At 46.8% G+C, this 16,562-nt stretch overlaps 1 protein-coding gene across 2 annotated transcripts in view; it reads left to right on the forward strand.

Annotated features, from left to right (window-relative positions):
* The window catches only part of B4GALT5 (beta-1,4-galactosyltransferase 5), a 77,340-nt gene extending 61,040 nt beyond the window's left edge, over positions 1-16,300 (forward strand). Inside the window, exons 3-10 of one of the 2 annotated variants that reach the window (XM_073884004.1) lie at positions 5,774-5,887; positions 6,807-6,931; positions 7,940-8,056; positions 8,702-8,889; positions 9,593-9,715; positions 10,899-11,108; positions 12,122-12,223; positions 13,167-16,300. In XM_073884004.1, the coding sequence (XP_073740105.1) occupies positions 5,774-5,887; positions 6,807-6,931; positions 7,940-8,056; positions 8,702-8,889; positions 9,593-9,715; positions 10,899-11,108; positions 12,122-12,223; positions 13,167-13,314 (1,127 nt within the window). In that variant the 3' untranslated portion in view covers positions 13,315-16,300. The remainder of the gene's footprint in view (positions 1-5,773; positions 5,888-6,806; positions 6,932-7,939; positions 8,057-8,701; positions 8,890-9,592; positions 9,716-10,898; positions 11,109-12,121; positions 12,224-13,166) is intronic. The other variant, XM_025853406.2, reaches the window with a different exon arrangement.
* Positions 16,301-16,562: the final 262 nt, after the last annotated feature.

The following is a 16,562-nucleotide window of genomic DNA, read 5'->3' on the forward strand; positions in this document are numbered from 1 at the left end:
GCTCAGCCGTTAAGCGTCTGCCTTCAGCTCAGGTCATGATCCCGGGTTCCTGGGATCAAGCCCCGCATCGGGCTCCCTGCTCAGCGGGAAGCCTGCTTCTCCCTCTCCCACTCCCCCTGCTTGTGTTGCCTCTCTCATTGTGTCTCCTTCTGTCAAATAAATAAATAAAATCTTAAAAAAAAAATAAAATAGATTACACTTAACTTAAAAAATAAAGCCATGGCCATAGAAATTCAGTAGGCTCGCTTTATCCTTGCAGCTGCTCCCTCGTTCAGTAGGGACACGCTGAGGAAGAGGAAGAGGAAGGGTTGCCTGGCCGGCTCTGTGGGAGGAGCGTGCGACTCTTGATCTCCGGGTTGTGAGTTCGAGCCGCTCCCACGCTGGGTGTAGGGATTACTTTAAAAATAAAATCTAGGGGCACCCGGGTGGCTCAGTCGTTAAGCCTCTGCCTTCGGCTCAGGTCATGATCCCAGGGTCCTGGGATTGAGCCCCGCATCGGGCTCCCTGCTCGGCGGGAAGCCTGCTTCTCCCTCTCCCACTCCCCCTGCTTGTGTTCCCTCTCTCGCTGTGTCTCTCTCTGTCAAATAAATAAATAAAATCTAAAAAAAAAAAAAAGAGGAAGAAGCTGTCATTGAGATGTGCCCATTTCTGGGCAGCTGGGGAGCAGAGCTGGTAGCCCATAGAAACCATGCAGCGTTAACCATGTCACGAGCAGTTAATTTCCTCTTCCACTTCTTTAAAAGGTTTCTACTGGTGAGAAAGCAGATTTCAATTGCATTTTTATGTAAAGAATTTAAAATTAGAAATGAGGAAATGAAGGTTTTTGTTGGGGGGGTTTTGCCTCAAGGTGTAGGGCAAGGCTACTGCCACTTGGAAGTTGTGTGTTTGTGGGTTCTATAAAAAATGATTTCAGGGGCACCTGGGTGGCTCAGTTGTTAAGTGTCTGCCTTCGGCTCAGGTCATGATCCCAGGGTCCTGGGATCGAGCCCCGCGTCGGGCTCCCTGCTCAGCGGGAAGCCTGCTTCTCCCTCTCCCACTCCCCCCTGCTTGTGTTCCCTTTCTCGCTGTGTCTCTCTCTGTCAAATAAATAAAATCTTAAAAAAAAAATGATTTCATTAATTTAGTAATCAGAAGAAAAATAAGTGGTACTGATTTTGTCTTGTTTTGTTTTATGCTGGTTGCTTACTAGGCTTATTAATGTTTGAAGGGAGTAGAAAGGGCTTTATCTGTGTCTTCACGCAAACCCCCAAAGGTAGGATCATTAAGGCTGGAAAGTGTCTTGTCTCTTCTACATGTTAGTTTTTTGTTTTTATTTTTATTTTTATTTATTTTTTTTTAAAGATTTTATTTATTTATTTGAAAGAGAGAGAATGAGAGATAGAGAGCACGAGAGGGAAGAGGGTCAGAGGGAGAAGCAGACTCCCTGCTGAGCAGGGAGCCCGATGTGGGACTCGATCCCGGGACTCCAGGATCATGACCTGAGCCGAAGGCAGTCGCTTAACCAACTGAGCCACCCAGGCGCCCATGTTTTTATTTTTTTTTTTAAGATTTTTATTTATTTGACAGAGAGACAGCAAGAGAGGGAACACAAGCAGCGGGAGTGGGAGAGGGAGAAGCAGACTTCCCGCTGAGCAGGGAGCCTGATGCGGGGCTCGACCCCAGGACCCTGGGATCAGGACCTGAGCCGAAGGCAGACGCTTAATGACTGAGCCACCCGGGTGCCCCTGTTTTTTTTTTTAAAGATTTTATTTATTTGACAGAGAGACACAGCGAGAGAGGGAACACAAGCAGGGGGAGTGGGAGAGGGAGAAGCAGGCTTCCCGCCGAGCATGGAGCCCGATGTGGGGCTCAATCCCGGGACCCTGGGATCACAACCTGAGCCAAAAGGCAGATGCTTAACGACTGAGCCATCCAGGTGCCCTGTTTCTGTTTTTGTTTTTACTTCTTATTTCCTGTTTAGGTTGTAGTTCTAAGGCTTGGTTCTGTCATTACCCAGAATTACTATTCTCTTCTTCTGTGGCTTTTTTTTTTTTTTTTTTGCTTATGAAAATGCCATTATAATGCCTCTGGGAATTTCTTCTGTTTCGGAGGCAAATGTAGTTACTGTGATGCTGTTTTGGAGCAGCTTCTCCCTCCACACATGTGCATATCTCAAAATACACCTTTTCTAGTACACATGAAAACTTTTCTTAAAGAGAATCATTTGTATATTTATACACACACACATGCACATATATAATTAAGAAGCAAAATCAGAATTATCCAGAGTAATGATGAGTATTGGGGGTTCTTGACATAGGTTTTTATACCTAGTGTTAATACCTTCAAGAAAGATCAATTTAGGACAGGTTTGCATGTACGAACTGAGGACTTTTGGGCTAATTTCTGCATAAATGTAATTTTGCCTTGGAGTTTATGCCGGCTCTGTTTATGTCTGTATAATGCAGGCTTGGTGTTTTTTCAGGAAAGCTACCACTGAAAAGGACAGAAAGCATTCTGTTCCTCTCCTCCCCTGTTAAGAGACTTAATTCTCTTCCAGTCGACTCGGACTGAGTTGTATCCTGTGGGCACTTGTAGAGCAGACAGCGTGTGCCTGTGGATTCTTGGAAACCTCCTCACAGTGTTGCTTAAAAAATATCTGAGTTGAAGATTGTAGAATTCTCCAGTGCAAAAACGAGTTTGAATAGGAAGTTTTAATTTTCATAGAATCCGCATGAATCCCAAAGAGGACTGGTGAGAGAGATTTTAATACTCTGAAAAAATAGTATAGCGTACCGGAAAGATCACTAACCCAGAGTTTAGTCGGGGCTCTGTTGTACAGTAGCCAAGTCTCCTTACACCGGTTGTGTATATGGTGCCTTGGTTTCTTTATCTGTAAAAAAAAAAATAAGAAGTTGGAGGGCTCCCTTCATGCAGATTCCCTAGGAAGAAGGCATCCACTTCTCACTCTTAAAGCCCCACTAAAATGACAGTAAAGAGGGTGTGTGTGCGCGTGCACGTGTGCGTGTGTGTGTGTTCAATGGCATAAACCCCAGAGAATGAAGAGAACCAGAAGTAGGAAGTCGGAAAGCAGACCGACTAGTGATACAGGGCTCAACAGGTCGAAGAAAGTGGACTGCTGATGTGGCCGCAGGGAAAGCCGCTACCACCCCAGAATCCCCCAGAAGGTCAGGAATTAGCAGTGTCAAGTACTTTTGCAGATAAGAATAAAAGTGGCAACTAAGATAAAAATTGGTTGAAAGCTATTTGAAGAGCAGTCGGACACCCAGGTCCTTTCCCCGTCCTGGCAGAGGACTGAAGACTTGATCGCCCTCAGGGATGGTGAAACAGGGGCCCCTCAACTTGGGGGCTCCTGGCTTGGCCTAGGTGCCCCCAGCCCCTTTCTTCTCTTCTATCCCAATGTGCTTGTAGCAAGGACTGCAACCTTCTGGCAGGAGGTTAGAATAGAGTGCTCTGGGGGCACCTGGCTGGCTCAATCAGAGAGCATGCAATTCTTGATCTAAGGGTTGTGAGTTCGAGCCCCACGTTGGCGGTAGAGATTACTTAAACAAACAAACAAACAAAAAAAAGAATAGCGTTCTCTGGGGAATCTGATTGGACCAAGAAGGAAGACCCTAAGATACTGACGCTAGAGGCTTCCACACCAGACTTCTGGCCAGAACACTCTGTAATGAAGAGCCTCAGTCCAAGCCCTTCCAGTTAGCTGGTTAGTGTCCCACTCGTTTTTTTTTTTTTTTTTAAAGACTTTATTTATTTATTTGACAGAGAGAGGGAACACAAGCAGGGGGAGTGGGAGAGGGAGAAGCAGGCTCTCCGCCGAGCAGGGAGCCCGATGCGGGGCTCCATCCCAGGACCCTGGGATCATGACCCGAGCCGATGGCAGACGCTTAACGACTGAGCCACCCGGGCGTCCAAGTGCCCCGCTCTTAAATATTAGTAGGTGACCAAGGAGCACCGTGCTAGGGATCAAAACAAACAAGCAGCAGCAAACTGAGAGAACAGGTTATGCTGGGAGAAGAAAATGCAAAAGAGCTATCCCACGTTCTCAAGGGTGAGGGGAAAGGGATCGCAAACATGCAAAAAGAGTATATTGTAAGAAATGAACATTCAGAAAATAAAAAGGACTTTTTAAACTTAAAAAAATAGCATAAGTGAAAATTAAAAGAATGGCCAGGGGCGCCTGGGTGGCACAGTTGGTTAAGCAGCTGCCTTAGGCTCAGGTCGTGATCCTGGGGTCCTGGGATGGAGCCCCGCGTCCAGCTCCCTGCTCTGGGGAGTCTGCGTCTCCTCCCTCTGCCCCTCCCTCCACCCGTGCTCTCTTTCTCTCTCTCTCAAATAAATAAGATTAAAAAAAAAAAAAAAGATTGAAAAGAGAAAATCAGAGGACCAGGAGGTCCAACATCTAACTCAGGTTTTCTGTTCTCCAGAAGGAGGTTGCAGAATACAGAAGGGAGGGAGATCGTCACCACAGGGATACCTCTAGTCCTGCCCCCAAATTCTAGAACAGGAGGACATGAATTTCTAGACTGTAAAGGTCAAATGGCCAACACAGTGGGTGAGAGTAGAACTCAAAATAGAAATGTGACATTTCCTGAACCAAAAGGAAGTTCATCACACTCTTAGAAAGAAATTCCCAGTCACCTTCACAAAGAGCCGGAGTTGGAATGGCTTCAGAATTAACAGGTGTAGGTGGAGTCTAGAAGGCAGTGGGTAGCACTTGCCCACTCCTCGGGGGGAGTTGTTTCCAGCCGAGCATTCTGTAAACCCAGCCACCCCGTGAATCAAGTGAGAAAGAACAAAAACAGTGAGATGTACAAGATTTCAAAACCACTTCCCATTGCCCCCTGCTTAGGAAGCTACTTGGAAGATGTGTTCCAGCAAGAAAAAGGGGGACAGTGAAGCCAGGCACAGTGAGGTTTCACCCTGGTGAGAAGTGAAGGGAGTCTCTAGAACGCCGAGGAGGGGAGACCGCAGGGCGGCATCTGCACAGCGGGCACAGGGGAGAGCCAGTTGGGAAGACAAAGTTGAGAGAATGCCTGATGCTGGTGGACACCCTAAGAGCGACCGTAGTGGCAGAGGGCATGGTGTTGCGTTAGTCATGATGCCGTATAAAAGTAAGCATACAGAGAAAGCAGTCCCTTCAGGAAAAAACGAATTATGTGGGAAAAGAAAAGGAATCATAACTTTGCACATTTCTCAGCTATGAATAGTATCTATAGAATAAATACTTCAGTGTAAATACTAAAGATGGGCTGAACCACGGCGACCATAGATGTTGGGAGACAGGAAGGCAAAGGGGGGGTATGTGCGGTGGGGGGGGGGGGGGGGGGGGGGGGAGCAAAATCCGCAGGCCCCACAGTGGGAAGTCAGTGGGTAAGACTTAAGAAGCATCTCGAACAGTTGTATAAGAAGTAAACACTAAAGTAGTTGGCTAAAAGAAGCGAAACTAGTTCCTGTAGAGAGTAAGACATGGGGGGAGGGGGGTGCTGGTTGTTTTTTTGTTGGTTTTTAATTACGTCGTAGAGTTCTTCGACGGGACACTGAGTGCGTATAAAGCTGTGATAACAGTAAGAATAGAGACACTGGTTAAAATGGTATCATCTGGTTAACCTTTTTATTGATGGGTTCAAATTTTTAGCTCCAGTGAAGAGCTAGTCCAGAGTCCTGATTCTGCAAAAGATGATATCTAAGAAAAATGCTTTGGTAGGCCTCTGAGAATTGCAGAATTGACGACCTGTGCCGGTCTGAGCTGCCTATTTTCTTCCCTCTCTAGATTATCCTCTTGACTTGAACCACAGTGAAACCTTCCTACAAACCACAACATTTCTTCCTGAAGACTTCACCTACTTTGCAAACCATACCTGCCCCGAGAGGCTCCCTTCCATGAGTGAGTAGCGCGTCCCCTGCTTTTCAAACTGACGTGTCTGTTTCTTTGATTAAAATGAAAGGGAGAGTGTTCTCAGTTTCTCAGGATGCCTCCCCTATGTGGAGAATAGAACAGGGATTTGGAACTGGAAACAGGGATTACAAAAGCTATTTGTGTCCTGACCCGTCTTCAGCCCTTCTGCGAGGTTGCCTATGTTCCTGGTGCCATTTTCTACCGTATTTTTCGGTCTTTCCTTTGCACGTACCCCCTGCTCGGTGACTTGGGGTCTGTAAGATGTCCTAGAGAAAAGTACAGGCAACCAGCTTTATCTTTTAGTACAAAAGATAAAATCCCACGCTGATTATAACTTGTTTGATCATATGACGAACGTGACTCCCTCCAAGTGCTGGTTCAGAAGAATTCTGGGATCTTTTTCTCTCTCCATTCTTAGCGTCTCATGTGTAATCTGAAGCAATGGCAGGAAGCCCTTGTGCCTTTTCCGTGCCTTCGGGCTTCTCGGACAGGGCCCCTTCACTTGAGTCAGTGATGGCAAGTGTTTGGGGTTTGGGCAGCATCACTTGGGATCACTGAGGAGTGAATTGGGACCCTGTGTCTGCTTGCCTCTGGAGCGCGCAGAGAGGCTCCAAGCTTAGCCTCGCTCTTTCCTCCTTCCTCTTTGAGAAGGTCAACTGCCGTTCCACTCAGTCTTAATTTCTCAACTTGCTGCTTTACCCAATACTAGTGATGAACTGAAATGCAAGGAGTTGCAAAGCAGAGGAAGCGCCTCCCATCTCTGTGAAAAACAAATTAGCTGGAAAAAAGAGCATTGAACCTCCCCAGAGAGTGAAACCCTGGTCACTGGGGAAGGGGGGGCTTTCTGACCCTTTCTGGACGCTTAATTCTTTTTCTCCCCTCCTCCCCCTGCCAACTCTCTTTTCAGAGGGCCCAATAGACATAAACATGAGTGAAATTGCAATGGATGACATCCATGAAATCTTCTCTAAAGACCCAGCCATCAAGCTCGGAGGTCACTGGAAGCCTTCAGATTGCGTGCCTCGATGGAAGGTAGGGTGTGCAGTCAGGCCCGAGGTGCTGGGAGGCCCACCTGGCCTTGCTCTCATTCCAAGCCACCCTGGGGTTCACAGACTGTGGTAATTCGTAATTTGCACACTATGACCCGATGCAGAATATCTGCATTTGATGGAAACACTTCGGAGGCATGGGTTTCCCGAAGGACATTCTGTAGCCCCAGAAACGTGCATCGCTCCTATGACTGAGCAGGAAGGACCCTTTTGTCGTCTTCATAGGATCTGGCTAAGCAAGGGGGAGGCTTCGTAGGTCTCTTGTGCCACATTTGTAAAAGCCACCTTCACAAATTCACTGCTTCGTACCTTTTTCGGCATTGTTACTCTGAGTTTAGTGCAACAAAGAGGGTAGCTCTCCAGCCCGACACTGAGAATTGCTTATTGGTTTTCCTGCATGACTCGAAGCCATCAGTATGTGGATCTGGCTCCTGACACTGGCTTAAGTCCATTCTTTTAGCAAGTTACTTGCTCCAGGGCTTATTCTGTGCCAGGCCTGCAATGAGCAAGGCAGATCTGGAATAATAGGTGGGCGTTTCCAGCCCGTCGCTGGGATGCCATACCAATTCAGTGACCAGCATTTTAAAAAAAAATGTATATACATAAAAGATACACATATGTCAAAGTGCACTGCATGTCCTAAGGGGTGTGCTGTTCTGTGGAGTGCGTTTTAGTTGTGTGCTTATATCTGTGGACGTGTTTGTGTGCGGGTCGTGGTGTAGAATGAGTATCTTCCTCTGGGATGCGGTCTAGAGTGAATTCATTCGGCGGGTCGGCTGTGGGCACAGTATGGTGTGTGTAAGAACAAAGTCCGCTTACTTCCAAGGGTCTCCCTGCCAGCATAGCTTTTCATTTAGTGGAGGTCGAAGACAAGGCAGCCTTCCAGAACGCCCCAGGGGCAGGCTGGTCACAATTCTGTGGCAGTGTCCTGCTACAAAGTGGCAGCTGAGGGGATGAACGGGACGGCTTCCTCTGCTGTGCCCTGCTCCAGGTGGCCATCCTCATTCCTTTCCGGAACCGCCACGAGCACCTCCCGGTCCTGCTCAGACACCTGATTCCCATGCTTCAGCGCCAGCGCCTGCGGTTCGCGTTCTATGTGGTTGAGCAGGTGAGTGGCCTGTCCTTTGCTGTTCTTTCTGTTCTGAGACAGCAGTTCACAGTGCTTTGAGCCCGTCCGTCCGCCTTTGGAGTACAGAGCCAGTGAAACTGCTATCTTAGGACTGAGCTACCCAGAGGTGAAAGGAGGAGCAGAGAGCAGTTCTGGGCTTCTGGTTTGAGATGTTGCTCAACACGGGCAGACTGGAGTGAGTCCAGGATGGAACTTTGTTTACCCTTGAATAAAGGCCCCTTGTGTGGTGGTTTAGCCAGAGGTGCTTTGGGTGGTGTCTTTGGTCTCCAGACCCAGGAAATTCCCCTTTAAGATAAGAAGCCATGGGTAGAAATGGCCCTTCTTGTTCTGTCTTCCCTTTATGGGGCTGGGTACTTCTCCAAATGTGTGATAGGTCAGATGCCTGCTTTCATGACAGTCTTGGGAGAGAGGAGCTTGGGCTTGTTATCCTTCTTATTTCTAAGGAAATCGAGGCCAGATGTCAAGTGGCTTGCGAGGCAGTGAAGAGCGTGCTGGCCAAGCCCTCCTCTGGCTTGGTGATCTGTCCCAGTCAGGTTCATTAAAGCTCTCCTTTAGGCAGGGCTGAGGCAGCGAATCTGTTGCTCCACAAGTCCTGTTAAAAATAAAGTTCTGCTTCTTTTTTAGGTTGGCACCCAACCCTTTAATCGAGCCATGCTTTTCAATGTCGGTTTTCAAGAAGCAATGAAAGATCTGGACTGGGACTGTCTTATTTTTCACGATGTGGATCATATACCGGAAAGCGATCGGAACTACTATGGATGTGGGCAGATGCCAAGGCACTTTGCAACTAAGTTGGACAAGTATATGTATCTGTGAGTATCATTTCCTCTGGAAGAGGTTAAATCTAAAAGGATGCTGAGAGATGCAAAGATGGCAAAATCCAATTAGCTCCACCCCAGTGTGCATCCTCTGGCGAATGGATAAATAAAATGGAGTGCAACCACAGCTTGGAACACTGTTAGGCAATAAAAAGGAATGGAGTCCTGCTACATGTGGCCGGAGGGATGAACCTTTGAAAACACTGCTTTGTGAAAGAAGCTAGTTACCAAAGGCCACATGTTGCATGATTGTGCTCCCATGACTTGTTCAGAATCGGCAAATCCATAGAGACAGAACAGTGGTTGCATCGGGTTGCGGAGTGGGAATGAGGAGTGACTGATGGATTCAAGGCTCCTTTTTGGGGTGATGAAAGGTATTAAAATGGATTGGGGTTCATGGTTGCACAACTCCGCGAATATCCTAAAAATGATGGAATTGCACACTTTATAAATGGGTGAATCATTTGGAATGTTAGTTATGTTTCAGTAAAGCTGTTACGAAACAAATCAATTCGAGAAAGATGCAGTTCGCCGCAAAGGTCGATGCGTCCCAGTGCGAGGAAACGGTTGCAGGTGGTTGAGGGCAGTAGGTGCTGTATTGCGTAGGACACGGTTCTCCAGTGCCACGGTGGCCCTCCGCAGGGGAAGAAACCATCCTTTGATTCCCAGATGATTCAAGCTGTACATCTCCTTCTAGGCTTCCTTACGCCGAGTTCTTTGGTGGAGTGAGCGGCTTAACAGTGGAACAGTTTCGGAAGATCAATGGCTTTCCGAACGCTTTCTGGGGTTGGGGTGGAGAAGATGACGACCTGTGGAACAGGTACTCCCCTCTTCCGGTTTCCGGGGCCTTCTAGAAATGCCACCTTTGGCTCCCCAGACCAGAGCCACACAGGAGGGATAGGGTGCAAGCCATGTAGGTAACGTGAAACGTCCTAGTAGCCACGTTTAAAAAGGTTAAAAAAAGGCTTTTTGAGGTGGAATTCATTTTAGTGTAGTAATAAAACATTCCAGTAGTATATTTATCACAATATATCAAAAATAATATCATTCCAACATATAATCAATAGGAGATGTTAATGAGATACTTCACATTTGTTTCTCTTACAATATCTTTGAAATCTGGTACTATTTTACATTCATAGCGCATTTCACTGAAACCTCCCCAAACAGGAGGTCATGTATTAGTGATAGGTGTACACAGATTTATCTGTACTATCGGATAAGGCTTGTATTACACAAGTTTGCGAGAACGATGCTGTATTTGAGTAGTGTAAACTAATCTTTTTACAGACTAAGGAAATAGTAACCTAATGAGGAGCAAATAAGCAAAAGAATCTCCACCTTGTATCTGTTGACTTTCTAGATGGGCTCTAAAAAAGAAAGTTACATGTAGCTTATTAATTACAAAGTAATACTTGCTGGTAAAAATTCACAGAATAAAGGTGCATAAACCGGGGCGCCTGGGCGGCTCAGTCGTTGAGCGTCTGCCTTCGGCTCAGGTCATGATCCCAGGGTCCTGGGTTCGAGCCCCGCATCGGGCTCCCTGCTCGGCGGGAGGCCTGCTTCTCCCTCTCTCACTCTCCCAGCTTGTGTTCCCTCTCTCGTGGTATCTCTCTCTGTCAAATAAATAAAATCTTAAAAAAAAAAAAAGTGCATAAACCAAAAGGGTATAATTCTTTAATGCTGTGCTGTCTTGTTCCCAGGAAGTAGTATTTTAACAGGGCTGTTTCTTTCTCTGCTTTGTATTCATACACAAACAACCCAGACCCATCCCTTCTCCCCTCCCAACCATTTTAATACAGAGAGAGCCACTTCATTATCTTTAACAATTGCATGGTTTTCCTTTACGGAGATAGACGATATTTTATTTTAACCCTCTCCTGTCAATGAACATTGTTTACAATTTTTGAATATCCTTGTTCATGTGTGCAAATAGCTCTTCAGATTGAATTCCTAGTTGTGGAACTGCAAAGTCAAGTAAATGTTCTTTTAAATTTGCATAGTTATCATCAGGATTTCTCCCCAAAAGAGATCGCAGAAAGATTCCAAGCAGCGGTGCATCAACATTCCCGCTTTCTCACGTCACCGCCAGCATTGGTTATAGACAACCTTTTGCGTTTTGCTACATTTCAGCCCTTGAGCAGCCATGTGTGGCTCGAGGCTGCCTGTACTGGACAAAGGAGCTCCAGACAATTCTTTTCTCAATCTGAGAGGTAAAAATGGCATCTCATCCTCTTAGTTTGGGTTTCTTAGGGACCTAGTGAGGATGAACAGCTTTTCCATAGCATAACTGGTTTGACTGGTCCTTGAATCCAGTTGAGCTCTCCCAGGATATCTGTTGTAATTCTCAGCTCAGCTGGAGCCCCTGGGCTCAAGAACAGGAGCTGGTTCTCCCCAGTGCCCTGCACAGTTCCCAGGCGCACAGTAGGCGTTCTCTATATATTTATCAAATCAGAGCGAGAACACATTTCCCAATATCAAAAGGAGAGTATAATTTGGAGCCAAGAGGAGGATGTTGAAATAATACTCCCCCAAGTTTTTTAAAATATGAAGACAACCGTAGATTTCACATAGATATCCAAAGTCTACCTCCATGTATTAATTATTTCTTACACCCCTATCAGGTTTCCAGTAAATCCAGCTTGTGAAATTCTGGTCTTTATCACATTAAGGATAAATAACCGAACACCTCCTTAAGTTCTGCTTTCCTCCTAGTGATGTGAAATTTTACATTGAGATCAGAGGACATCATACAAATTAGTTCATCTCCCTGGTCGTGGGGGAGGTGGGCAGAATCATTAAGTTCATAAGCAGGGAAAACACAGTGCAACTCTGAGTACTGATTTGCTTTATAGTAGGTTGTGAACAGGAAAGGTGCTGTCCACTGGTGAGAAAAGCCTTTTTGATAGGACCCAGACCAGCCGGCGGAGAGAGAGTGAGAGTGCGTACTTATCTCCTGGGGGATGCTCACTGCTGTACCTGTCACTGAGGACCTGTGTCACACCTTACTCTCAAGAATTTTGAATTCCTTTTCTTTTTCAAAACTTTTTGGTATTGTAGACCTCTTTTCTAAAGCCATGAACTTATCCAGAGGAATGGGCAATTGAATATTCAGACACAGAAGAAGTTCTCTTGATCAACTTGGGGTTCTCAGCCTTGGCCATCTGTGGTCATCTATGGTACTTGATCATTTTATCTGAAAGCCCAATCTCTTTGTCTCGGACAGAGTACAGAATGCAGGCTACTCTGTGAGCCGGCCGGAAGGTGACACAGGGAAGTACAAGTCTATTCCTCATCACCATCGAGGAGAAGTCCAATTTCTTGGAAGGTGGGCACAATTTATTTATTCTTCTTGCAAATAGCCTTCATACTTTGCATTTCCGGATGTCCCAGAGCATATCATAGTGCAACCCCTCGGCTTATTCCCCTCCTCCTCTCTACGGTCCTGTTACGGCTGCTTTATAGTTCCTAGATAGATTTTCATTTACCTGTGAGGCAGGCGTTTGTGTGAAATCAGATTATCGGTGAAAATTTTGATCAAAGATCTTTGAAGGAAATCACTCATTTGGCCCCTTAAGCCTCATGGTCTCCTCTGTAGCCTTCAGGGAGTTGGAGAGAGGTCCACTCGGTCAAAGGTCCCTGTGTAACTTCCACTGACAGGACAAAGCAGAGTTGGCACCCTTTCTGCGAGCTCCAGTTCTGGAAGGGTGCCCCCGAGCTTCTGTTCGTGCGGGTGCCCTTGATAAGGAAGTTCTGTACTGCACTAATTGGGGCATGTGGATGGAGTGACATCTCTGTTTTCAGGAATGCCCTTTTGTCTTGTTAACTGGGAGGACTGCCCTCTGGACACCACCAGGTCTGATTGCATGAACTCTGTCATCCGGGGAGTAAGAAGGCACTGAGTGCGGACCCCGCCCTGGCTCATCTGATGTGGTTTTAATATCTTACCTCCCACTTCCCCCTTCCGTGACCTTACCTTGAGCAAGTCATGGAACACTGGGGGGCCTTGGTTTCCTCATTTGCTTAAGGAGCGGTGCATTCAGTGAAATGAATGGCATGAGGCAGGAAATGTTTCTAATAATAAGCCCCAGCAGGGAGCAGCTGGGCGGGGTGGGCCAGCCCCTCCGCCCCGTGGTGCCAGAGAGCCGCCCTGTGGTGCCAGAGAGCCACCCGGGGTCGGGGCCCCTGCCGCGGGCTGCCCTGCTCTGTCCTCTGCCCTGAGGCGGCCGGGCCCTCCCTCAGAGCCGCCCCTCTGCTCTCTGCTCAAACAGGTACGCTCTGCTGCGCAAGTCCAAAGAACGGCAAGGGCTGGACGGCCTCAACAACTTGAACTACTTTGCGAACGTCACACACGACGCCCTATATAAAAACATTACCGTGAACCTGACACCCGAGCTGGCTCAGGTGACCGAGTACTGAGCCGGGGAGACAGGCTGGGTTTGCTTTACCCCCCGCCGCCAGGGAAGCCCACCTGGGGAGAGGTCTTGGGGCTCCACACAAGAAGAGAATAGAAATACGGTGTCTGATGAAGGATTACAGGGTTCGAGGAGAAAACCTGAACAGAGTACGCGCACAGAACGCCTTCGCTGTGGCCAGGGACATCCTTCGTCAGGACCGGCTGTCTGTTTCCACAGGACGGACGTCGGTCCTGCCACTTTTCCCCCCTGGTCCCGAACCCCAGCGTCCCGTCCCAGCCGGGCTCTCCAGAACAGCAACTGACATCTCCTGTGGTCCTGGCTTCGAGCCCGTTCCTACGAATGGCCTTTGGAGCTTCTCGACCTTCAGAGCAAAGAGGCAACCCCACCACAGGGCTCTTTTAGGAAGAGCAAATGAAACTCCACACACCATTCTTCTCCATCTCTGGTGTTCTCTTTGGTTTAGTTTTTGTTTTTTTTTTTTTTAATTACCTGCTTTGGGTGGGGATTGAGGGTGGGGCGGGGGAGGGACGGGGGAAGGTAAATAGACCTATAACAATCACTTCTTGAAGAAGTATAATTGTAAATAAGCCATGTAAAATGCCTTTTTTAAATTTAATTTTATAGCTGGCTCCAATTCAAACTGAGGATTTATATATTAGATCACTTACTTGGTTGGCAAATGCAGGAACTCAGTTAAAATGCAGTGGAGAAGGGTATCACCTCCCGAATTGCTATCACTTTGGAAGGGAGTGGAGATAGGGCGTGTCACAAACAGATCAGGACAGTCCAGTCTGTCAGTGGTAGCTAACTCCTGCCCCCTCCCATCTTCTTCCAGAAGTCTTGCTCGTGACTTTCGCTGTGGACTCTCTCTTCCCTGTTGGGCACATACACTCTCAGCCCGGTCTCCTGCTAAACAGGAGCCCTCCTTGCTCAAAGTGGACCCCTTCAGGGGGTCTCCCTGTGCGCACGCCCCTGGATCTCTGGACTTCGGTCTTTGTCCTCTCATCACCAAGAGTGGTGGGGTTGGTTGGGTGGGTTTTCTGCCTCTTCTTTTTTCCTTTTTTGTTTTTTTGCTCTTGTGGAACTTGGCCACAATTCCTGAAATCTGTGCCTGAATTATCAACTAGCTTCAGTGATTCCTCTGAATATTTCCCTTTTTGGTTTCCGGAAAGATTCTTTGTCAACATTATGAACTAGTTCATAGAACTAATGAGCGATGGACTGAAGAAGTCAGCCAGAGAGCAGGCGACACTTATGTGCTGTGGGTCAGTTGGGGGCCGGGGTGGACCCCGTCATGAGCTTCGCAGGTAGACGGACGGAGCTCTCGGATGCCAGGACCCAAGCCCAAAAGAATGCTGGGTTCACACCCCATGCACTTCTTGAAATTAGAGTCTAAATTGCCCTTGAAGTTGTGCCTCTCTGTTTTTCCCTGAGCCAAATCCCTCAATTTGTAGTCCCTCTTGGCTTCTGCAGGATTCTGAAAAAGGCCAGTCTTTTCCTCTCCTTTTCCATAAAACATATTTATATATTGTGATTAGGAGTACTTTCTGAAAAGTACTTCATATTTTTTTTAATTGCCTTGTTTGCCTTCAACTTCCTTAATTTTCATGGTTTACATGGATGTGTGTGTAGGGGGTATATTTGTGTATATACGTGTGGGTTGGGGTTTTCTCCGTTGCATGTGTTGGTTCCTTGGACGTATGATCCCCACAAGCTGTGGGAGTGATTGGCCAGGCCTTGTTTTTTGTTCATGCTTTTGTTCTTTTGAAGAATAGAGTGATACTGTAGAAAACCAACTGCGTTACAAAGCTCTTATCGGCTCATATGAGAGAGCAGGCTGCTGCCCTTGAAAATGCTGGTAAGTTGTATCATATGTTTTAAAAGAATGTTCAGCATCTCATGCTTTAAAAGACTTTCACGAGGGAACATTACACACAGGAGCTAACTTGGTTTTCCTTTGAAGTCTGGTGCACAGAGCAATAAAGATTTCTTTCCCCTTTTCTCCCGCCTCCCCTCAGGCCTATGTGCTGGCCTTGACTCTCCTCCTCCCTTCTGTCCTCTCCCATCCCCGAAGGCCGTGAGCGGCTTTCAGTGGGACACAGCCATGATGTCATTAGGAAGAATTTGCCAGAACAGACCGATCCTTGGTACACGGCAGTATTGTAAAATGGTCTCGTTTAAAGCTTTTCACGAACATACTTGCCACCAAGAACAAAGCGTTGACAAAAGGCTAAACAGCTGATTTGAAAAGGAAAATGCTGATTTGAGGACAAAAGGAAAGGTGTCTTTTCACTGCTTGAAGTAAGGTCACTGAAATCATTTTGCGATCATGTGTGAGTTTGTCTTATCAGTGTGAAATCTCTTACTGCGCACCGCTTAGTCATTTACCCACCAAGTTGAGTATCGTGTGGGAAAAATAGAAGTTGAAAACATACAGCCAGGCCCATGAGCTGTTAATGGTGTGAGAGTCTCATGTTAAAAAAAAAAAAAAAAAGAATAAGAACCAAATGTGACCTTGTGTGTATTTTGGCAGCTGAAATTCTTTTAAGGCTACTGATGGGTGACCCCTTCAATCAGTCTTGTCTCAGCTGCGTGCAGGGAAACATTTCTCCTTTCACACTGTTTTTCTGGGTGAGGAGTTACTGCAAAAATACTCCTTTTGACATGATGGGCTCCTGTTGGAGCTCCTCTACCACAGTCATGAATAGCTGAGCACCAGCCGCATGTACTGATTGTGTCCACTCACCGTTGACAATGGCATTGAACGTAGCTAGCTTCCTTCCATCAGGATGTTTTTTTTGAGCTTGCTCTTATGTTGTAAGAGGTGCCAGGGGTACATTTTTGCACTGAAATCTAAAGATGTTTTAAAAACACTTTTCACAAAAATAGTCCTTTGTCATTACATTATTTACTCATGTGTTTGTACATTTTTGTATGTTAATTTATGAATGATTTTTTCAGTAAAAAATACATATTCAAGAACCAAACCTTGGTGGTCGTCTGTCTTTGCCTAGAACAGTTTGGCTTCTTGGAGGCCTTTCCTCTCTTTTTCTCGTGGGACTTCAGCTCCTGTGTGTGTTCCTTCACGTGGCTTGGCTTCCAGGTTGCTCGGCTGAGCCCTGGGTGCTCCCGAAAAAGACTGCCCGCCTGACCTGGCGACCAGACCAGATGAGTGAAAAACTCAGCTGATGGAGCAAAAGCACTAAACCCCACCGTACGATCCTCCCACACTTGGGTTTTCTTTCCAGA

The sequence above is a fragment of the Callorhinus ursinus genome, unplaced genomic scaffold, assembly GCF_003265705.2.
Source record: "Callorhinus ursinus isolate GAN/ISIS: 27379988/994484 unplaced genomic scaffold, GSC_fseal_2.0 scaffold53, whole genome shotgun sequence".
NCBI lineage: Eukaryota > Metazoa > Chordata > Mammalia > Carnivora > Otariidae > Callorhinus > Callorhinus ursinus.